Source organism: Phyllopteryx taeniolatus, chromosome 3 (assembly GCF_024500385.1).
Source record: "Phyllopteryx taeniolatus isolate TA_2022b chromosome 3, UOR_Ptae_1.2, whole genome shotgun sequence".
In the NCBI taxonomy this organism is placed as follows: domain Eukaryota; kingdom Metazoa; phylum Chordata; class Actinopteri; order Syngnathiformes; family Syngnathidae; genus Phyllopteryx; species Phyllopteryx taeniolatus.
In genome coordinates this window covers 31,949,710-31,974,105 of record NC_084504.1, presented here as the reverse complement: position 1 = coordinate 31,974,105, position 24,396 = coordinate 31,949,710, and the positions used below count along the sequence as shown (strand labels likewise).

Here is a 24,396-nt window from a genome sequence, read left to right as displayed (position 1 = left end):
GACATCAATGTGTAAAGGATATCACCACGTGGGCTCAGGAACACTTCAGTAAATACAGTTCGGTGCTACATCCGTAAGTGCAACTTGGAACTCTACAAAAGCCATTTATCAACAACACCCAGAAACGCCGGCGGCTTCTCTGGGCCCGAGCTCATCTAAGATGGACCGATGCAAAGTGGAAAAGTGTTCTGTGGTCCGACGAGTCCACATTTCCTATTGTTTTTGGAAATTGGGGATGTCGTGTCTTCCGGGCCAAAGAGGAAAAGAACCATCCGAACTGTTATGGACGCAAAGTTCAAAAGCCAGCATCTGTGATGGTATGGGGCTGTGTTAGTGCCAATGGCATGGGTAACTTACACATCTGTGATGGCACCATTCATGCTGAAAGGTACATACAGGTTTTGGAGAAACACATGCTGCCATCCAAGCGATGTCTTTTCATGGACGCCCCTGCTTATTTCAGCAAGACTACGCCAAACCACATTCGGCACGTGTTACAACAGCGTGGCGTCGTAGTAAAAGAGTACGGGTACTAGACTGGCCTGCCTGCAGTCCAGACCTGTCTCCCATTGAAAATGTGTGGCGCATTATGAAGTGTAAAATACGACAACGGAGACTCCTGACTGTTGAACAGCTGAAGCTGTACATCAAACGAGAATGGGAAAGAATTCCACCTACAAAGCTTCAACAATGAGTGTCCTCAGTTCCCAAACGTTTATGGAATGTTGTTAAAAGAAAAAGTGATGCAACACAGTGGTAAACATGAGCCTGTCCCAGCTTTTTTGGAACGTGTTGCAGCCATCAAATTCTAAGTTCATGATTATTTGCTAAAAACAATCAAGTTTATCAGTTTGAACATTAAATATCTTGTCTTTGTAGTGTATTCAATTAAATGTAGGGAGAACATGATTTGCAAATCATTGTATTCAGTTTTTTTTATGTTTAACACAATGTCCCAACTTCATAGGAATTGGGGTAGAAATAATACATAAAAATAGGTTACGCTTCACATAAAAGGTTAAAATTCATGCATAAAACAGAAAAGAAGAGTTGTTTAGTTTACCCACGAGAGCAGGTCAGGTTTGTTTTGTTTGAAGGTGGCGTCATTGGACTTGTGTGGAGGCGCAAGACCCGCTGGCGTGTTTGCAAGTTTGCAAATTTGCGCCAAGATGCGACGCAGGGAGGGTGTCTCTTTTGGCATCTGCCCCGTGCATGAATGCCGGTCTAAACGTACGCCTACTCACACTACATCTAACCTTTGCCGCAAGATAGATGGCTGGTTAAACACGATTTTGATGAATTTGATCGAGGTGCAGACAGACAAATACGCGAGCTCCACGGACGTGTGTCAGACTTTTTTCATTCATAAATACAGGAGGCACACGGGCACGACTGATCGTCGGTGGGGGACAATGTCCAAGTGCTCACTTCGCGACGCAGATCGTGATCTGCGATCTCCCCCCGAAGTCCACTTTACATCATCCGCCCGTGGAAGTCTGCTTGCAGTTCCTTATAAACGTACTTTGCACGCTTCAACGAACGAAAGAAGACGACTTGGAGTCGGCTGTGTTCACGCCCACATGACACAAACCTCGTTTCAATTACGTCACCTTGGCGCCCGTCTACGAAATTACCACCGCCTGGTCTAACCGCTTTCTTGCAATTTTACGCCAAGCGCAGGGCTGTATTTGCGCTAGTCGTGAAAATAGAGCCTGATATCTGTATACAGTAAGTGTTTGTATGGAATGGACACAGTTGCATGATCACAAATGTGATGTGGAATGAACGCCTGAGTTCAGCCAAGAGCGTCGTGACCGCGACTAAACTAGCAGCTCGCTCTTACTGACCTCTCGTGACCCGGTGGTTCAATGTTTACAGAAAATGGTTAAATGGATTTAAAGATAGATAATGTTGTTTTCAAACTTTATTTCAGCTGTAATATCCAAATTCCAAATCAGTGCAAAAAAACCCAAACTGTACAACATTAAGTGTTATCACGATATTACGCCTCCGGACCGCTGACGTTGCCTTGGCTACGGCTGTGGATATGATATCCTTAACATACACCGGAATGATTTTGAAGCTTTCGGTGTGATTTTACCTCTTTTGGTGTATCATAAAATCGCGGAGTGATCTCAAAGGGTACATCATCCATGGCTGTAAAAAGAAAAAAGAAGATTTTTGAAATGTGACTTTTTCTACCAAAAATCACAATTTTGTCTTGACTTTGAGAGTTTGAACAAAACTACATGTGGCATAAAGAAGCAACAAAGCTATCGACATCCCCACGCTCCCGACAGCTCCCCTCCCAGCCATCTCCGGAGACAAGATGAAAGCCTTTTCTTATTCTTTGCTTCTCTCCTCCAACTCAGCCCATCCCAACACTCTTCCACTTTAATTACTCTTGATTATTCCTGATTTTGTCTTGTCAGAAATATGTTCACCTCACAAACAAAGCCACACTTACACCCGGCACAGAAAAATTGAAAGATGAAAGACAAAACGTTCGCCGGATATCAAATTTGCATGAAAATAAGCCACAGGGTTCAGCCCACAAAAAAGGTAGATTGAAATGAGGACTTGCCAAAAGCATGGCAGTATAATTAGCATTTGACCAAACAAACGAGCTTCAACAGAGCTATAATTAAGCAGGCCTGTAATTAAGTGTATGCCCTTTATCATAATGATCGTGGTTAAAATGGTGCGATGGCTGCCAGTTGATTATTAATGGTGCATCGTGCACTGGAATCAAGGTGTCACCGGTGTCAGGCGAGAGTGCAGCTCTTTATTTTAAAAAACAACAACATTAGGGCATAAATTAACACGAGGTGACAAGAGATACAAAGCCTCTCGTTTGCAGGCTGAAGGGAAAACTGCAGCTGCTTGGCCTCATTAAAAAAAAGAAAACTCTGGAGCTCCGACACTTGCTGCAATGCGCTTCGACGCAGGCCCAAATATCAGCGGGCCGAGTTCCCAACTGGTGTTCTTCAGGCGGCTGCCGCTGGGAAAGAAATTTCCAAGTATAAACTGAAGCAGATTTACGGTTTTGGAGCTTGCAGTGGTTTTTAGGAAATTCCAAAATCTGCCTCCCTTTGTCACTCACTTGAATGGCTTTCTTTGCTTCCTTGGTCATGGAACAATACGATCCTTGTAATCCAAGAATGATCCGAGACTGCACGGCCGCGGGTAAGCTTGTTTATAATTTTGGCTCCACCGTAGGACTAAAATAACAATCGAGAATAGCCAGTAGAAAGCAGACCTGGTAATGATAATATTCCAAGTAGAGTGTGGAAAATGGCAGAGCTCTTTGTGAACTTCTTCTTCTTCTACTACAGTAATAAAACACAATCAAATAAAAATCCCACAGTCATAAGTATATTGTAGAGTTGCACATTAATGGATCGGCAACAAATTTTGTAGGTTGTCTTCCACAACATTCACACAATCAAAGGAATTAAAAAAATATATATAACATTAGATGTTTTAACAAACGAAATGCACGAGGAAGAACATTACTTCCTTGGTGGAGGTAAAAACGACAAAGCGTAAACAAGTCCACTGTGGTTTCCAACTGTCTACAATCACAGACTGTTAAAGGCCTGCTTTGATACCCACGTTGTTTCAAAAGTGAGGTTATCTGGAGGATGGTGATTGGGACGGCCATCATGGATTTCCTTTCCATTGGGGGGTGGATCACTTTGAACTGTTTTTGATAGCTTATTTCAACGACTCGGCGTCGACACGGCCCCGTACATGGCGGTGTTTCGCGCCGGTCCGTGTTTACACCCCTCGACACGGTGACGGCAAGGATCCAAGTGTTGGACGAAACATTTTTACATAGGAGTAACATAAGCAATTTGTTCAAAGACCTGAAGATCCCACATCCCGAGAGTCCAGTGAGCTCGAAAGAAGACAAGCTGCGCTGCCGTCTCCTTCACCAGCAAAATGTTTGCAAAAAGGCGACGTGTGGACAAGGTATCGACACAGACAGAACTGTTACCTTCGTCCTTAATCCTTAAAGATTGTGATCAAAATGAAATTTTAACACAACACACTTCAGATGAAGTAGATCATTACTGTATATCACGTTGTCCGCTGTTTAAAACAGACATTGGTTTTCGTAACGTTAATTGAATATTTTTTTAAAGTAGTTGTGCAAAACCTTTACTGTATGTATTTCAGAAGTCTGAATACTTGATTAAGCCAGATCTAACATCCTTATTTTATTAGGTCTGTGTGGATATGTAACAGGCAAATTCTTTACGGAGATAATTTGCTGTAAGTCATCCAGACTTCAACACCATGAGGATGGATTTACTTAAATTGAACATTTCTGGCTCAGACAATTAAAGAAGAAAAGGAAACAACAGTTTCATTCATATTTGCTATTTCTTTTACTTTTGTTTGCATTACAGATTGCATTACAATATATACCGCATTAGGTATAAATTGCCAGTATTTGTCACATGATTTGTGTGTAAGTGTAATAATATTTTGACGAAAACCATTTCCTTGAAAAAATAATCAGTATCGGTTTAAGTCCCAGTGTCGATGGAATTGCATTACATTGCATACAAAAATGTATCGGTATTGTATCGGATCCAAAAAGTGCGGTTTGGCCTATCGCTAGGTATGATGGCTTGTTTAAGTTATTGAAAAACAACATCAAAGCAGGCGAATGCGCACGCACCGCTACTGTCACTGGGAGCAGAGGGAGCGAGCGAACGCATTTGAATCAATAGGCAGCCGTGGAGTGGCGAGATTGCGGCGGCTGATGGATCTGTGCGGCGCGGACAGACGTCTGCATAGCACCGAAGGCCAGCGACTTTCCTTATTGCATTTAAACCAAGTCTCACTTTGTATTCCACCAACGTCCGTACCGGCGAGGCTATCTTCCATCCAGATGAATGGAAAGGTGTTGAAGATGACTCGGTGTTAAGAAATGGATACCCGCACCACGGTCGAATCGAACGCAAAGGGCAAAAGTAATGTAAATACAATCTTCGAGCCAGGAAGTCCATTATCGAGCATGTTGGGAGCTGCTCAAATGGCCAGGCTACGGTTCATTACCTCATGTGTATCGCAGTATAGTTTACTTGGCACGTGGCGTATGTGCGAGCAGTCAATAGGAAACCGTCACCTCAGATTTCTGGCGCGGTGACCGCAATGATGGCGATGATCACAGCGGTGAGCGCGGAGGTGGCGTTAAGTAAGGAGGAACCCGTGGCTTGAGGGATTGTAGTGTAAAGAACGGAGTCAGCGCAGGTCCCGTGTGGATCATCGCCTTATTAATGGCTCCGTCAGGTGCCGTGAGCAATGGCTGCATTGTCATCTCCAGTCCCCGGGCACAGATGGATGGCTGTTTCAGCGCGGGAAGGGCTTCCTCGCATGCCAGCCGCAGCACTAATCCCTCACCCTTCCCTTGTTGGATGCACTTGATGGAGCGTGACCCAAATGACCTGAACCACATTTTACGGGTAAAGCTTTCGGAATGTTGATGAGCTTTTATTTTACACTTCACTAATCCAGCGCAACTACATTGATCTCCGTTGAGTCGCAGTTCCAGAGTGATTCTGAGTTGCTCCTGAATTAGATGAAAAAGTTAAGGATCTGGTTTTTGTTTGCTTTTCGTTTTCGTGAGCCCATACCAGAATTCGGTGGTGTCGTAATCTCAAATCATCTTGCCATGAAATGCCAGCCTCCCAAAAGAACAAACAAACTAACAAACAAAGAAAAGGAGAAAAAAAAAACTCCATAATATTTTATGAAAAAATAAATAATGTAATGACGAATGATGAAATAGAATCAAATAGAATGAAACAGTTTTTGTCACACTTTCTCCTTCACTGTACACATTGCGCTGCCAGTTCTGGTGTAAAGGGGGCAGTATAAGACACATATATGGCTATACTGCACTGGAGAGGCAACTCCTCTCTTTGCTTCCCAGTACGGCAGTGATATTAGTCGTTCTTTACAGAGGATAAACAATATATGCCCGTGAGTATTGTTATGTAATAATAATAATAATCATAACAATAATAATACATTTTATAGAGGGTTTTACAAGGTTCTCAAAGACACAGAGAACAGAGTAAGTAAGAACAGAGTAAAAAAACAAAACAAAATGAGTAACAGTGAAAAAAGTGAGTAAAACACACATTCATAGAAATGAAAAAAAAAGTAGAGGCATGCAGAAATAAGTAAGTAGGGAGTGCAACATGGCTAGGTAATGAAAGCAGATTGGAACAAGTGCATTTTGAGGAGTGATTTAAATGATGGGAAGTCACGTGTTGGGCCGACGACGGAGAAGGCTCAGCACCCCCCCCCCCCCCTCCCCCCCTCCTCCCAGTTTTTGTATTTGGTTTGGGGTATGGACATAAGGCTTATGTGTTGCTCCAACATTTCAAGGTAAGAACACCGCCACAAAGATGCTAATTGTTAGCCTGTGTCCCTATGGTGTTTCCCATTGTATATTAGCATTAGGATAGGAGAGGCTATGTAGTTGTTTAAAATACACAACGTGTAATTTTCTTTGCTTTATGTTGAGTTTGACAGCAACATAAAAGTTTGGGGGAAAGTAAAAACAAAAAAAAGTTTCCAAATAATATAGTGGATGTCCTCTAAAGTGTTGACATCACATGCATGTTACATGAGAAGAATCTACAAGTAAAGCTCCTCTAAAAATATCATTTTTTGTTTTTTTTAATTCAAGCAACTTGACGCAGCCTGCTCTCCATCTGTAACACGGCCAGACAATGCTCGAGCTCTCATGTCACTGCGACTCTCAATTTGAGGGGGAGCCCATGGAAATGCTATTCTGGTTGCGGCACCGGCTCTCTGTCACCTGTGCGGATAATGGTGAGTAGACAGACGCAAAGAACACTGGAAGAGGACCCCCCCTATGCCCACTCACAGCCCTTAGCCCCACTCTCTGACATGAGAAATAGTGTCCAGGCCTGACAGCATCTCGGAGACATATTGTAGTTTATTTTGTCGCCCGGGTGTGCCATCTGTGCCATTCCGATGGAGGGTGTGTGCTCAGGCTGCTGAGAGAGGGAGCGGGTGCCAGGCTGCGGGTCCCTCAGTCGCGCCACAGCCACGGCAGCTCATTAGTCAAATTGCCTAATGAGAGAGAATACAAATGGCCGCCTATCCTGACAGGAGGAATTTTGGAGATGTCAGAGCTCCTGACCCATACTACCAGAACAGATGATAGCTATATGCTATTTTCAGATTCTTTTAATGACTATGGCTCTATGAAAGCCATTTTTTTTATTTTATCGTTCCACAGTTTTACAGTCTAGACTAGAATAGAGGGACATTCAAATGAATGAAAAGTCTCTTTCAAAAGTGCATGGAAGCGTATCTTAATATGTTATTCATTTTGTTTATTATTAGTTATTTGTTTCTTGGCACATCAGATAGCATTTGAAAATGCATATTGTCGCTCTCCAATTAATTGCATTTTTTTTTTAATATATATATTTTTTTTACATATTTTTTTTCTGGGGAGGATATGATTTTGCCTCTATACGATGGCTGCACACGCTTCTACACTAAGGTTTGATGGCGGGAAAACCTTTTGGGGAGAAATGATATTGCATAACATGACATTACACATCTATTCCCATAATATTCATTATTTCGATGTAATTAATTGTACTTATTACGATGGCAATGTGTTATTACTATATTACTATTTTATTGACACTCAACACTTTATTTACAAATTGAAAACCCCAAATTAAAATTCAACTTGCTACCAGAGGGAGGCAAAGAGAAATCTAATGTAGAACGAGCCACTTACCTCGCCATCTGAGACACACATTTCTAAAAATCGGGATGTAGGAAGGGAGCCAGGAGGCAGTCCCAGTCGGACTCGGGTCCATCAATCTTCCAGAAAGTGGGCAGAGCCAGCAACGCCATTGCTGAGTTTAATGCGCAATGCTCCGAGGATATGGTAAGTTGGGAAACTCAAAAAGTGCAGCACTAATTATGTTTGAATGAAAAAAATGGGGGAAAGTACATTCATTTCAAACGAACAAAAAAGAGAACAAAATCCTTCCCACCCTTTTACTGCTGGGTGATCCCTTGTCCCTGGCCCGCTGTTGAGAAATTAAACGGACTATCATCTGACTTTAATCAGCAATCAGCAACACTGTGTCTTTTCCGACAGTGCCGTGGCACTGCACCGATCTCCAGCTGCGGCTGCTGGTAAATGTGCAGCTGAATGTCTGTAGAAATGGCCAGCGCCTCTCTGGACAAGTGTAAAAGCTGGCAGAGGGCTGACAGTAAATTGCATGCGCCGGATGGGACACAGCAGAAGGCACAATTACAAAAATCCCCTCTTAATTAGCAGCTCGCTAACCCGTAATGATGCAAGGAACGTGGCGAGGCACAGAACGCCTAACAAGTAAGGCCTACCAATGCGGAACACTTGGTCACGTGCTTGTGGTTCCCCTAAATGAGTGACCGATGCGCGAGTCTTTTTGATCAGTGCCGACACCCGGGTCGGCCTGGTCTCCACAACCCTGAGCGCCCAGTCAGCAACTTGCCCTCCGTACTGCGGAACAGCGGGACCCGCGTGCTTGCGGTTGGCGTTATCAAGTTGTCCGTGCTCAGAGTACCGGGCTATGTAAAGTGGCACCTCACGCGGTGAGTAATGAACAGTGCCAGAGTGGAAGCAGGAGGGATGACAGCCAAAGAGGCCTCCTTGGCAGCCGCTAACCTGGGCATGCACCAGTGTAGCATCCCTTAGAACCCATCCACCAATGCGGTGCTGCAATTTGTCATTAATTATGCTAATAAGAACATGATTTTCCCCCAGAATAAACAGGCAACACTTATTAGTATTATGGTACACAATTAGTTTTTCTTAACACACCGTTCATTGAGAATGCTAAAATCCAGAGTCGAATATTATGGTGGTACACGATCGCAGGCATTGCTATGGCCGAATGAATACAATTCTGCTCGCTTGCACCTCCTTTCAATATCCAGTAACGTCTGAGAATCTCCGTTGCAGCTTTTCCAGAGCGACTTCATCCCTGCACTTCCAAAATTGCACCACAGTATGTATTAGAAAATCATTCATTACAAACTTAACAAGTCAGCAAAGCCATTCAAAGATCTTTACGGCGTATTTGATCATAAATCTCCTTAAACTATATTTAATGGGTGGAATTTGCAAAATATTTTGATCAAGTTCTAATTAGATGTGTGATAACAACGCCTGCTGTACAGCAGGCAAATGAGGAAATGAGGTGACAGGCCCATCCATTCAGGCTGTCCACGTCTGGACGCCGGAACTGATGGAGCTTTGCTTCGATCTCAGCAATGTGGGATGAGGCTCTGGGGTCCAGTAAGCTCTGCAAAAGTCTCTGATTTGACTGTTTAAACGGGTCCAAAATGCTTGAGGCTCTGGGCCATCACTTACAAAAAACAAAACAAAAAAACATTAAGAGTCACACATGATTGGGGGGCTAATTCTTAATGGCAGCATATTGGCTAAAACCTAGTTAAGTTCAAACTTATTGAGAGTTTGTTAAAGAGTTTTCAAGATTAAACGCTCAACACGGGGGTTAGGGTCAATGAATGAATGAATGAATGAATGAATGAATGAATGTGGTTGGATGTTTGGCGGTGGTCGGAGGGGCCGCACGCACAGAATGGCAAGGGTGTGACTGTGTGACTGAATGAATAACGTTTCAACATAAGTGTCATGCATTATTATTATTTGTACCATTATTATTATTATTATTATTAAACAAAGTACTAAAGTACTGAATTATCATTTTGCATTTCAAAATAGATTTTGCTAACCACTGGAGAAATATTCGGCCGCGCGGTGTCCGAGTGGTTAGCACGTTTGCACGGCAGTTCTGAGAATCGAAATAAAAGAGAAGCTATTCTCCTTATCTCAGAGTTTTGAAACAACGTTTTAATAACATTTTACCTTTGTAACGTATAAAGATTCAAATAATATTCCCGTGTGTTATTGTCCTCCCGAATGACTCTTTGCTTTGCCTTTCGCTGACCAGGGAAATTACGAGGCAAAACTTGAATTTCAAGAGCGTTCTTTCATGTCTTGATGTAAGCGCTGGCATTACTTCAGACATCAAGAGCGGTTTCATAGAAATCCCATTCCATCTAAACGAAAAGCGCGGCAGTAAATCTGCTCATACCTCCCCCATAACACTTCCATAAATGATTCATTCGGTTCAGTTTAACTGATGCAAAACAGAATGTCAGTGAGCTGTGGCTGCCTGACTCCAGTTGCAAGTGGACTGCAATCCCGTGAGAAAGAGAAAGACACGGAAGAGAATGAATTTCACTCATAATACGTTTTGTGTCGCTAGCCAGAGGTTGTGTTTTTAATCCCTTCGACTAAATAGGTGTGCTATTCTCAAATATATTGGCCCGGCAGTGCAGAAACAGTTGCGATCCATCACGGAGTGCGATAAGGGCTCAAATGACACCCCCCGCGCCCCACCTCAAAGCCCCACCCCAGCACAGCCTGAAAAAAAATAAGATGGAACTTTTGTTTGAAACCTGATGAGAAACCTCTTAGCGAAAGTGCTACGCCAAAATAATCTTTTTTCTCCAAGTTAGTCAATCAAGCAAGGGTGTAGTTTGGGGGGGAAAGAAGAGAAAGGAAGTCATTTTGCTTAATCAGTGAGCACCATCTGGAACAATTAACCAAATTCCACAGAACCCAGAGGATCAGTCATATGGACTTATTAAAGATCCAGAATTATACAAGTTATAAATCCTTGGAAAAACCAAGCGTACGGCTGCCTGTCATGACTATTTTAACTTCAAATACAGCGGAATACTTGATAAGGCTGAAAAGAGGAGATTAATATATGCAAATTATGTTGAGCATTTAAAAGCCCCCCAACAACTGTCTTGCGTTTTTCCTGTCTCTTATTACAGGGCTTTATGTTTTATTCATACACCAACTTACCTGTCATTTCATAAGCTATATTATTACGAGGGTATTATTAAACAGCATAAAGTGGAGCTTTAATTGGAAAGCACCATTGCATCTTCCAATTATTTGCTGCAAATTAAATGAAGATGCACACAGTTTAATAAGATTTTGAATATTGTTTCCTGAGAGTCAAAAATCACTGTCATCCTGTCAAGATATTTTGCAAACCCAAGTTCATTTGCAGCTTTCTATTTTTTCCCCACCTCTTTCTCTGAAGGATGAATTGTCTCACGTCTTTTAATTGAACTTCCTCTAATGGATCGGGAAATAATTGCACTCCATATTCCTCTAGATGAGGGCCAATGTCAGGATTTATTTTGGATTAATGGGACAGATATGCAAATGTAGGACTTTTTATTAGATTAACAGGTGGATGTTTGCTGAACACTGTGTGCAGGGGACTTGCTTTCTCTGTTATCCCAGTTTTATACATTTTATTTCTTTTGAATGTATTATTCTTTGACACAGTTCAAGAATGCAGGATGGATTCTTTCATGATATATCATTTTCCATCACAACAGACCTAATTGGGAAGGCTTGGATCAAAGTGATGCCAGCATAGAAAAAGCCTACGATTGCTATGAAAACTCGATAACTCCTCAAATGAACTTGAACTGTCAAGTGAAAGGGGGATTCAAAAAATGAATGTGAATAGGTTTTAATAGTGTGGTAATAAATGTCAGAGCGCCTGCACATCACATCTGTACATAACGTGACTGCTGATGACACGTTTCCCAGACATGTTACCTCTCCTCCCCTCGCCGCGCTTCTCTTTCGTGTGCTGGGCTTTTTGTTTAGTTGGGAAGTGACGGAGGGTTTAATCAAGAAAGCAGGCAATTCATCAATCCTAAAGAAGGCGCCTGTACGAGCCTGACAGAGCGCACATGCTTTTAGAGCAACTCCAACCTGGCCAGCTGTCAGCCCGCACACACAGACTCCCACGCATGCACGCACGCACACGCGCGCACACACTAACCGTTCACAATTAAATAGCTTGTTGTCTCCAAGGTCACATCGGGTCAGCAGGCAATCACATTGTTAATGAAGCAAAGTTTTTTTTTTTTTCTGTCCAATTTTGATGCTGCGAAACAAACAAAAGATGTGCTGCTTCTTTTTGTCCAACGATAAATGAGGACCGTCGCAAGCGTATTTACAGTTTGTGCTAGTTCTTCACTGTCACTCACATCCCTTTGCAACCAGCAATATTTCTTCTCATTCTGGGGCCGCATATTATAGTCTTAAACCCGCATACATATCGTGACTTATTACAATAATTTGTCATTTTATGATCAATTAAACCATATTTTGGCTTTGTGTCCAGAATGTTTGTCAGCTGGGATGGGCTCCTAGCCTCCCCGTGAACCATGAACATAATGATATGTGTCGAAAAAAAAAAAAAGAAGATAAATGTGTGGTATTAAATTCCTGAAACAAATATTTCTTATGCCTGTTTATTATTTCTGAAACTATTTGGATGAGGTTTGGTAAAATGACCTCAAGCTCGTGTGTGTGCTGAGCAGCAGGAGGATTATCCTCACCACATGGTGTCTCTCTCCAGCTAGATAAAAAGCCGCCTGCTTCATGTCGTCACACAAACAGATTCCGTTTGGCGCTTCCTGTTCCTGCTTAAATTCTGCCTCGAAAATGGAAAAGCCTCTCACCTCGGTTTACGTCATAATGTCTCTTTGCCGGATAATGGAATGCAGGGTAAATAATAGGAAAGTTTCTCAGCTGCAGATCAAGCAGAGAAGAAGTGTAAATGCAGGGCTGTTTGTTGCCATTGACGTTCAATCAAGAAAGGGTTTCTGGTGTAATAAATCCTGCATAACACAGCAGCAAACAAAGTCAAAAATTGTTTCATTCTTAAAAGTCGTAACCTCCACGAGCCCACACTGCCAATTATCACTATTACTAGTTAAATCTATGTTTTGATCAAAATGGTAGAAACGTTTTTATCGGGTGACTTTTGGTGGTACATCCGACCTAGCACGTGAACACGTATGGAATATAGACATTGTCACGTTCCTCTTTTCTTTTCACTTTCACCGGTAAATACTCTTATTCCCACAATGCCACAAAAAAGTACATTTTGCTGCTCGTCAGAGTTTTCATCAAAATGTCATGGTTGACGACAGTGGCGGTAAAATATTTGCGTGTTTAGGTCTGAAGTGTGAGAGAGGCTCTACCTGTCAACGTGTAGCTGCCGCTCCTCTGGTGCTCACACTCCGGGCTGCCGCTGGTCGTCCTACGACAGACGGAAAGAAATAATACAGTGTCAGCCTATCAATACCGTACTTCAATGTGTGCCATATTAAATGAAAGGTTGCCGTACTGTATTCTTATAGCATTTATTGACACACGTTTACATGTAGCGGAGGCACGGAAAGTCTACGGAAATATTAAAGTCGCTCAGTCGAAAAGACAGACCGGAGCTGCGAAATCAAAGTTTGAGTTTAAACGGAGAAAATAAGACAATCGTTAAACCCGCCTCAGTCGCCTGCGGGCTCGCACAGACCTTCGACGGGGCTTTAGAACAGGATCTTGTTAAGTCTGGAGGAGCCACGGGATTCCATGATTCAAGGGAAGTCTGCTTTTACCGTTTCATGGCCTTGTATTACAGCAAACGGCACTGAATGCACTTTGTGGGCAGCTGAAGTTAACAAACCATACAAGATTGAAATCCTCATCAATCAAGCTATCACAAATTACAGCCCCTGCTTCACCCCTACGGATCGATAAATCCACAGCTAGTGAGGAGGGGAAAAAACTGCTTCAGGAGAGCTGCAAAACATGACGTGCCTTGGAGGTAGCTCAAGAATACGGCGGCTATAAAACAAACGATCTCATAACAATGACGCAAAGCAGTCAGTAATATCATTAAATGGGAATTGCTATGATTAGAACGCACAGACATTCGATGTTATACAAGACCATGCAGGTTCGAAAGATTCCGGAGAAGTCACCGTTGTGCTATAAAAACAAACAAACAAGCAGATTGTGGAGGCAAGAACGCTCCAAATGATGAGTGCTTTGTTTGTTTATACACGTACTATATACGTTCGCGGCGTATACTACATGATGCATGTTCTATGTGTGGATAGCAGCCTATGGTAGTTGGGAGAGAGATCAAATTGAAATTCTCCAGCTAAAAGGAAGAGGCGGTACATAAATTGCACCTTTGGACGACGTAGCTCGTCTAAGGAGAAGAATAAATACAATAATTTCTATCAAGTGCAATAAAAGAAGACTGTTAACTGGCTGTGTTATTCATGAGCTGATTTCCTTGCAATGAAAGTCTCAACTTTTTTCCCCCTCATTTACATTAGCATTTGGCCATGTTGAATGCAGACCGATGGTGAATTTTTAAAAGGTTGGCATCAATCTTGTGGGGACGATTGCCATATTCGTTGCAGACTTCTTTTACCTTGCAAAGGTTGATCCCGCAGCTGAAAGGAAAACTGCACATCTGTCAAATCGCACAGACATCCAGCACACTGATCAAGTGCTGGTGGAAAGGTTTCAATGTCTTCTTTAGGAGCCGGTATTTGTTTTTGTCAATCAATACCCAGAAACACCATCAGAAACTAAAAGAGAAGTGGGATAAGTATGTAGTGGACTCGATATTTGTACACGAAGCTCCCTAAACGCTCCCCATGGAAAACATTCCTGTGTTCATATGAAGCTTTTCTAAAGTAAATCTCAAGGGTCGCTTTTGCCATCTGCTCGCATTCCAAGGCCGCCTCTCTCCAAATTGGGATTTCCAAATACAATTTCAGGCGCTTTGGAGAGGCCGACATATGGCAAATCAATTAGACAACTAATGCCCAAAACAAAAACATGGCAAGTACATTTGCTAATCAACAGCAGTGTCGGGACTTGTATTATGGTAGCCACTGGAGTTTTGACAACCATTAATCCTCATTTCAGTCAAGGAGAGCCATACTGACATATTTTTGAGTAATTGGAATATTCAATTAGAGCGTGTAGTTCCTCATCACATTATAGTAAAACCGGGAACAGAGCCGTCCAGGATTTACACAATTACAACACAGATCAAGATATTTATGTTCCCATGAAATATGTCCGTGTCACAAAGCGTACCACAGCTGTTAAGGTCACGTCACAGTGTTTTTGCAATTGACGTTCAAATCTTGGACACAATGGTCTTCATTTTGCTGTATTGTCAATGTCAGACAGAAGAAGAAGGAGAAAAGAAACAGAAGTGGCAGTCAGCAGGATGACGAGGAAAGTGAAAGTTCTTCTTTTGACACACATCTCGCCTCCCCTGTGACAACACGTGCTGACGGCGCTGCTTCATAGGTGCCGTCATTCTCCTCCCCCTTTAAGCTCAGTGTCAGAGGCACTTCCGAATTTGGTGGCAAATCGCCGAAAGGATTGAGCCCGTCAGATTTCGGCCAATCATTCAATCATCTCTGGCATTGTTCAGAAACCACTGCGCTGATCTGAGCCAATTGTTGCCACCTTTCAGAATGTAACAAAGTAATGTGTACGCATAGGTAAGAATGGATTTCAACACCTTGGATAGATTGTCTGTCAGGAAACAGACACACAGTCAGGGTGGAGTAGGAAGTCTTGTCTAAGCAGCCTGCAACACAGGCTGCTCCAATCTCCTGCAGAGGTGCATGAGTGGCGCAGCCAGAAGGCAGCCCGAGCCACAATGTATTGACATGCCAATTGGCACATGGATCACTCTTTAGGTGTCACGTATACCACAGTCAGCTTTGCAATGGAAACAAAGGACTTTTATTTGTATCACTCTCCAGTTTAATTTGAATGCTACTCTGTGTACATTGGGCTAAAATTGTAATAGAAATGTCAAAAACTGCAGTCCAATTGAAGCAGATTCAGTGGTAATATTAGGACAAGGCTAATTTATGCTAGCAGTCACTTACCAGCTTTAGCAGTGACAGTTGTATCAGAAGAACAAGCGGAGATGTGGCCGTAGGAATGCAGAGTGAAAGAGGATGAAGAAAGAGACTTTCCGAGTTTGCTCGCATATTGTAGTGCGGCCAGTGGTTGGGGTTGTGACTTCCACCTCAGCCGCAACATTTGCGGGGGAATATGAGAATGTACAGTATTTACAGAATTGAATAGAATTGTAATATTGAAGAGAATAGCACAGTCAATGATTATTTATTGATTAGGATCTCAAACTGTACTTACACACTGATTCCTGAGAAGAAAAATAATGTTTTATTGGTTGAATGTTATGCTTTATTAATTGTAACGATCCAGTTCTTCTTCTTTTCCTTTGGGCTTGTCCCGTTAAGGGTCGCCACAGCGCGTCATCCATTTCCATGTAAGCTAATCGACTGCATCCTCCTCTCGAACACCAACTGCCCTCATGTCTTCCCTCACGACATCCATCAACCTTCTCATTGGTCTTCCTCTCGCTCTGTTGCCTGGCAGCTCCATCCTCATCATCCTTCTACCAATATACTCACTATTTCTCCTCTGGACATGTCCAAACCATCGAGGTCTGCTCTCTCTAACTTTGTCTCCAAAACATCGAGCCTTGGCCATCCCTCCGATGAGCTCATTTCTAATTTTATCCAACCTGGCCACTCCGAGAGCGAACCTCAACATCTTAATTTCCGCCGCCTCCAGCTCTGCTTCCTGTCGTCTCTTCAGTGCCACTGTCTCTAATCCGTCCATCAAGGCTGGCCTCACCACTGTTTTATAAACTTTGCCCTTCATCCGAGCAGAGACTCTTCTGTCACATAACACATCTGACACCTTCCTCCACCCGTTCCAACCTGCTTGGACCTGTTTCTTCACTTCCTGACCACACTCACCATTGCTCTGGACGGTTTACCCCAAGTATTTCAAGTCCTCCACCCTTGCTATCTCTTCTCCCTGTACCCTTCTCCACCCCTCTCATTCATGCACTTATATTCTGTCTCACTTCGGCTAATCTTCATTCCTCCGCTTTCCAGTGCATGCCTCCATCTTTCTAACTGTTCCTCCACCTGCTCCGTGATTTCCCTGCAGATCACAATGTCATCTGCAAACATCGTGGTCCACGGGGATTCCAGTCTAACCTCATCTGTCAGCCTATCCATCACCACTGCAAACAGGAAGGGGCTCAGGGCTGATCCCTGATGCAGTCCCACCTCCACCTTAAATTCGTCTGTCACACCTGCTGCCCTCGTACATGTCCTGTATTATTCTAACATACTTCTCTGCCACTCCAGACTTGCGCATGCAGTACCACTCGGGTACTCTGTCATAGGCTTTCTCTAGCTCTACAAGACACAATGTAGCTGCTTCTGACCTTCTCTGTACTTTTCCATCAACATCCTCAAGGCAAATAATGCATCTGTGGTACTCTTTCTAGGCATGAAACCATACTGTTGCTCGCAAATACTCACTTTTTTCCTGAATCTAGCCTCCACTACTCCTTCCCACAACTTCATTGTGTGGCTCATCAACTTTATTCCTCTATAGTTCCCACAGCTCTGCACATCACACTTTTCCTCCATTCCGCAGGCATCTTCTCACGTGGTAGAATTCTATTGAACAAGCTGGTCAAAAACTCCACAGCCACCTCTCCTAGATGCTTCCATACCGCCACAGGAATGTCATCAGGACCAACTGCCTTTCCATTTTCACCCTCTTTAATGCCTTTCTAACTTCCCCCTTACTAATCATTGCGACTTCCTTGTCCACCACACTTGCCTCTTCTACTCTCCCTTCGCTCTCATTTTCCTCATTCATCAACTCCTCAAAGTATTCTTTCCATCTAGCTAGCACACTACTGGCACCAGTCAACACATTTCCATCCCTATCCTTAATCACCCTAACCTGCTGCACATCCTTCCCATCTCTATCCACCTGTCTGGCCAACCGGCATAGATCCTTTTCTCCTTCCTTAGTGTCCAACCTGGCATACATGTCATCTATGCCTCTTGTTTGGCCTTTGCCACCTCTACCTTTGCCCTACCTCTCAATGTATTCCTTTCGCCTCTCCTCGGTCCTCTCAGTGTCCCACTTCTTCTTAGCTAACCTTTTTTCCTTGTATGATTTCCTGTACTGTGAGGTTCCACCACCAAGTCTCCTTCTCTCGCTTCCTGCCAGAATATACACCAAGTACTCTCCTGCCTGCCTCTCTGATCACCTTGGCTGCAGCGGTCCAGTCTTCTAGAAGCTTCTCCCGTCCACCGAGAGCCTGTCTCACTTCTTCCCGAAAAGCTGCACAACACTCGTCCTGTCTCAGCTTCCAGCACATGGTTCTCTGCTCTGCCTTTGTCTTCCTAATCTTCCTCCCCACGACCAGAGTCATCTTACACACCACCATCCTATGCTGTCTAGCCACACTCTCCCCTACCACTACCTGTCGCTAACCTCCTTCAGATTACATCGGCTGCACAAGATGTAATCCACCTGCGTGCTTCTACCTCCTTGTAGGTCACCCTATGTTCCTGCCTCTTTTGGAAAAAAGTGTTCACTACAGCCATTTGCAAAGTCTACCACCATCTGTCCCTCCAAGTTCCTTTCCTGGATGTCGTACTTACCCATCACTTCTTCATCACCCTTGTTTCCTTCACCAACATGTCCATTACAATCTGCACCAATCACGACTCACTCTCTGTCTGGGATGCTCAGAATTACTTTGTCTAGCTCCTTCCAGAATTTCTCTTTCACCTCGAGGTCACATCCTACCTGTGGGGCATAGCGCTAATCACATTATACATAACACCCTCAATTTCAGGTTCAAGCCTCATCACTCGATCTGATAATCTTTTCACCTCCAAGACATTCTTAGCCAACTCTTCTTTTAAAATAACCCCGACTCCATTTCTCTTCCCATCTACACCATGGTCAAATAATTTCAACCCTGCCCCTAAACTTCTAGCCTTACTGCCTTTCCACCTGGTCTCCTGGACACACAATATATCAACCATTCTCCTAATCATCATGTCAACCAACTCCCGAGAATTTCCTGTCATCGTCCCAACATTCAAAGACCCCACATTCAGTTCTAGGCTCTGTGCTTTCCTCTTCTCTTTCTGCCGAAGAACCCGCTTTCCACCTCTTCTTCGACTTAATGATCCAGTTCAGTTCAGTTTATTTTATTCATACCCGTTGGTAGATTTGTTTTGCAGCACGAGTTATTCATGTTGACACAACAACCACAACAGTAGACAAACATAAAAAAAAAAGAAATATTAAAAGTACTCAAGGCTCCGATCTAAATCTCACTTCTACCATGTGTGTGCAATGTTTTTTTCTGCAGAAATTTCCAATTGAGAATTACATAAATCATAAGATTGGAGCGATTGCCTCAAAATGTTGGGCAACCAAATATATTAAGCTTACCAGATTTGTTCTCCAGGCCAATAATAAAGCAATGCCTGAGTTCCATTTGTTAAAAAAGCAAGGAACCATCATAAAATAATGAATTTCTGTTCCCAAATGATTATTATTTGTTCAAAACAAAACTTTTGTCAAGTTATTTAAGTGACCATTGTTCTTGAACAGAAAGGTACCAACTATTTTGTGTCTCGCCAACTAGTTTAGAAGTGTAATGGGTTCTGAGAAATAAGTAGATAACTTGCTTAATGTATTATTGATGCTCATTTAACTTCGCAAATATGCAATGTATCGAGATTATAAGTACTAGTGCTGTTTATGAAAAAAATATGGGGGAAAAAAACAACTGTAAGCAATTTTAAGACACTTGTGAATGCTCGCAATAAACCAATTGCTTGCATTTGTACAGCAGTAAGCAACAGCTTTGCATCTAAACATTTTAGTGGCTCAATATGGTGCAACAGCCTGAGCCAATAAGAACTAACTATTGCAGTTTATCCTTCATTTTACTTGAACTACCGCTACTAATTGGTGAGATATAAAATATCACTTAAAAATGGAACTAGCCGCCATTTGAAGGTCTGGCAAAGCTTGGCACGATTAAAACATAATTGATATTTTGCATCCATTCAAAAATAGACCACAGCCTGAGGCAACAAAACATTTAAAAGGAATAATCGCAGCTTTTAAAATGATCCCGAAAATTACAAAAGGATGAATGTCGACTGCATTGAAAACATTTTGTGCCTATCGTTGAGAGCACTCACTGAAGCTGCGACTGAATAGCAATAAAGTATAGTATAGTATAGTATACTATAGTATATGGGACAATGCTATGAAGAGTCACCTTGTACTTCAGCAATCATGGAGTCATAAATCATTGTCTTTACTTTTAAATGACTGCAGACGCAGGCACGTGCGCAGATAGAACTCTAGTGGTGCTCGAGCACCAGCCCCTTTGCCCTGGAGGAAAAAAGGGCTCTTTCCACTGCAGGCCATTTTGTCTTTAATAATCAATTAAAACAAATTTTTAAATAAATAAAGCAGTTACGCTCTCATTTCTCCCCTCAAAGTGTTTTCATATCGGATGAGCATTTAGTTGAGTCCTCTCGAGAATTGTGCCCCTCACTGATCTGCGGTGCACATATGCAGCCCATTGACTCTTCTGTTCATAGTTCTATCCTTGACCGTGTTGATTGTGTTAACACAAATACATAAGTATTTGTGTACACATTTGTGTTTTGTTCATCTTCCAACTGATTTTGACAAAGGGTGCAGTTTTTTTGGGCTTGAGCACCCGCCCCCGAAAGTGTCTGCGCACGCAGACGTGTTTGCGGCTGCTTGTTAGGATGTCTGCTCTACATAGTTTTGCAGCGATGCCCGATTAACAATTTAAAGGGGCTTGGCTGCATACCCACAGTCCTGTTCTCGCGTGTCAGTGAATTATGGATGGAATTACTCTCAAAAAGAAGACTCGGAGTCCAGAATGAATTTGAATTTGAATATAAAAGTGGCATCGGAGGGGGTAAGAGTTGCTTGGAGGTCCAATTCATCCCAAACTCTGATCCTCACCAACTTGAAAGTGGGCTTCAAAAGAACAGGGAATGACAAGTAAGCGTTGCAAAGGCCTGCTCGCCGCCTCTGAATTTGTGGCCTTTTATTCCAGGTCTTTATTTATTCTCCTCAGACATTGTGAAGCTTTTATGTGGCTTTTACTCAGCTCAGCAAATGATGGCCAAGCAAAAAGCCTCACGCTCTGGCAAACATGCCAGGATCCTCTGCCAAGCCCACTGTGACAGCGTTTCAGCTGTTTATTTACGATTTGCAGTGGAAATCCCCAGGTCTTCATTGGCATAAATAATTGATCTTATCTGCCTTGGAGCTGACTGCGAGGCCCGAGGCGGAGGATGCAGCAGCGGCATGAGCAGAGAGCCGACATGCACGCACACTTCAGCGTGCCAAAGATCCCGGAGCTCTCCTCCCTTCCTCTGCAGCTGTTGCTCCATCTCCGGGCTACTTGGCCTCTCAGTTTGTGTGCACAGCATTGCTGTGGCTCAAGTCGGAACGGAAGTGGCCCGTCTTTGCCTTCTGGGAACTCGGCAGATAGTCGACGCTTAGCCCACATTGAACCCGTGCTCCCCTTCATTGAGCTGACCCTCACTACAATTGCCTTCAGCCACGTTTCCATGGACGAGCACAGGTGAGATTACCTCCGTAAAATGTATAGTAAAGTGACAATAACAACAATCAACAGGAAATAACAATCAAACAACACGGATTTGACAAAAATATTACCTTTCAATGTCAGAGGGGACATCATTTTGAACTCTGCCGAATCTCCCCTGAGATGACTGCAGATGAGGAAGCTCTCCCATTCGATACCATATCCCCATTTTATTGATCTCTCTGCGCAACAAAGAGAATTATATGCTGAGAAAGTGATCAAATCCCAACGTTTGTAGTCTTCTAAAATTAACGCAAGCCACACAACACACATCCATTCGTGGCTCGGACGTATCAACTTCCCTGCTGTAACCGCAGCATCGTCACTTTGTGCCCACGTTGTCATGGTGACCGCTGAGCCCAAATTTAGAACTTACCGCACGCATTGGAAAAAAAGAAAATAAGAAAGTGCTTTCACATTCGTGACTGGGTGAAGGGTGTCGACTTGGGATGGCAGTTTTATAGAGCGAGCTGGAGGAGATCCAGATTTTTTTGGGGGGTTCTTACGCTTTTGCCTGCTCACATGACCGCAGCACAACTCCAATCAAGTCCCACAAAGAGATGTTTCACCTCTGTTTGTCCTCCATCTCTTTTGTGTTTCGCTCTGAACATAAGGTTAGGGTGTTAGGGTTAGGTTAGGATTAGTGTTAGGACGAGGGTCAACCCTAAGCCCAGGGTTCACTTCATTTCATTGTGTATTCCTTGTTGCGATTGGAAAGGCAGCAAGAGGCAGACACACTGTGCGATTCAATCTGACGCTGCTTGACATCTGTTGCGATTTTATCTTCTGCACACGAGGCATGCGGAAACATTGGTAGCCACAGTGGTGACGCAAACTAACAAGCGAAAGTAAATTAATTTCAAGATGGCTGTCGCCCAAAAAGGAGACAGAGCTTTATAAATATATGAACTCTGCAGGACATCTCAGCAATTGTATAACAAAACTAACAATGTGAATGTGACTGTTCATTTTCGCGCTGTATTGAGGACATGCGATGACGCTTTCAGCTCCATGTTAATATCGGGTAGCATTCTTAACATTGATTTATTCAATTTACTTGCGGTAGTCAGCAACGTACCCCATGCAGGTGTAGTGGAGAAGATGAAACGTGGATTTGGCAACGATCTGGATGTCAAATACGGCCGTCTGCGCAGCTGCACGTGGGCTGATTTTCACACAAAGCCGCCTCTTCCTCATGGCGGGCTCCTCTGATCGAGCAGACATGAACGTGTCAGGCGGCAAATGGCACCATGTATTCTGGTTTTTTTTCAAGCCAAAAACAACCCGAGATATGTTCACTTGTACTAAATAGCTGTCTTGCTTTTGGCTAATAGTCGTTGAGAGGCAACGGCTTGATAATACCTTGATAATAGCAATTGCACATTGCTACCCCTGTACATCAGTAAAGTATCAGTTTGCGTGTAAAAACAAAACACGACAAAACAAAAAGCTACAAATCCACACGTGCTGTCATCATTTGTATGAGGTCAGATGAAAGAAGCAACGGAATCCTCCTTCAACATTAGCGCATGACAGGGAATTCAACCGGTTCCGGAATAGAAACTCATACATGATGCCGCACGTACAGTACATTAAACACAGCGCCACATAAAGTAATTAAATATTAAATTACACAATAGACAAACAGAACATAATGTCTTTTCTTCTTTCTCACAAAAAAAATGCAATCCTTTTGTATATTGCTTCTGTGCTTTTCTCATTTATTTCCCCAGCAACATTGTGAGTGCAGCATAAATGGAATGGTAATAAAAATAATAAATACGCTGTCCTTGCTCCGCACACCAAAATATTATTATATTTCCAAGGCATGGATAGTGAAGGGGAAATACATAGCACTCAAAAAGCACTAAAGCATTGGGGAATGCATTTCATTAATATTAGATAACCCCGATCCACTCTGCCTCTTCCCAAATAAATACATAAATAAATAAGGCCCTCATAAAGAAAAGCACAGCTCCAGCTTAGATAAACAATGACTCATGATTCTCTTCTTTTATACCTCTGGGGCAAAATGTTTATTTTATTCCCGCAGTCGACCATAAACTAAGCTAACCTGAACCCATAAAACATTCGCGAGCTTAAGCAAAGCTGCTGGTCAGAGAGTGCGAAGGCGAGCCAGGCTGTGGTCGCCGTTGTCTCTTTTCTTACTTGTGTCCATTGTTTCGTGCACTGCAACAAAGCCCTTTGGCAATGCGTCCTTCATGTCAGTCAACTTCACATCCACGACAACATCAGGGCCCTAACACACAGAATCAGAGGCCGTTGATGCAAAGTCAACTTTGTACGGATGCAGAGTAAGGAAATAAAAAGCTTGCTTTATTTTGGAGAGAAAATGGCACATAGAGTCAATTGTTAAGTCTCTTAACACGGGTGGACAAAGTAGCTGAAATAATTACCAGACATGTCAAAATCAATTTTTACAATTCAGTTAGTGTACTTTTTCATGGTTCTGATTCGATTGAAGAATGATATTTGGCCCATTGACAATGATACGATTCAATTTGAGGATAATAAATCGATGCACGATGCTTTTCTTTCTTATTTTTTGTTGTTGTTGCAACAAACGGAACCCAATCTCCATCTGAGGCTCGATGGAGCATCAAAAGTTACGTTCACACTGCAGGGCACGATGCTCAATTTCATTTCGTCGCTCACGTGACAAAAACAAAAGCAACTTCTATTGTGAACGGGAATGCGTCCGTGAAGTGATACGAATGCGCATGCGCATGACACAGAAGTAAATATAACCCTTGGTCTTGATGCATTTGTGGCCATTTCAAGGATTTTGTGCAACCAGAGCCAACTTTTTCTTATATTGAGTTTT

At 42.9% G+C, this 24,396-nt stretch overlaps 1 protein-coding gene across 6 annotated transcripts in view; it reads right to left on the bottom strand.

Moving 5' to 3' along the window:
* The window catches only part of LOC133475618 (multivesicular body subunit 12B-like), a 47,699-nt gene that overhangs the window by 5,706 nt on the left and 17,597 nt on the right, over positions 1–24,396 (bottom strand). For 4 of the 6 annotated variants that reach the window (XM_061768721.1, XM_061768724.1, XM_061768725.1 and 1 more), the window contains 5 exons: positions 23,721–23,811; positions 22,630–22,759; positions 21,623–21,733; positions 13,180–13,238; positions 2,102–2,157 (listed from right to left, as the gene is read on the bottom strand). In XM_061768721.1, coding sequence (XP_061624705.1) covers positions 2,102–2,157; positions 13,180–13,238; positions 21,623–21,733; positions 22,630–22,759; positions 23,721–23,811 — 447 coding nt within the window. The remainder of the gene's footprint in view (positions 1–2,101; positions 2,158–13,179; positions 13,239–21,622; positions 21,734–22,629; positions 22,760–23,720; positions 23,812–24,396) is intronic. The other 2 variants (XM_061768722.1, XM_061768726.1) reach the window with 1 other exon arrangement.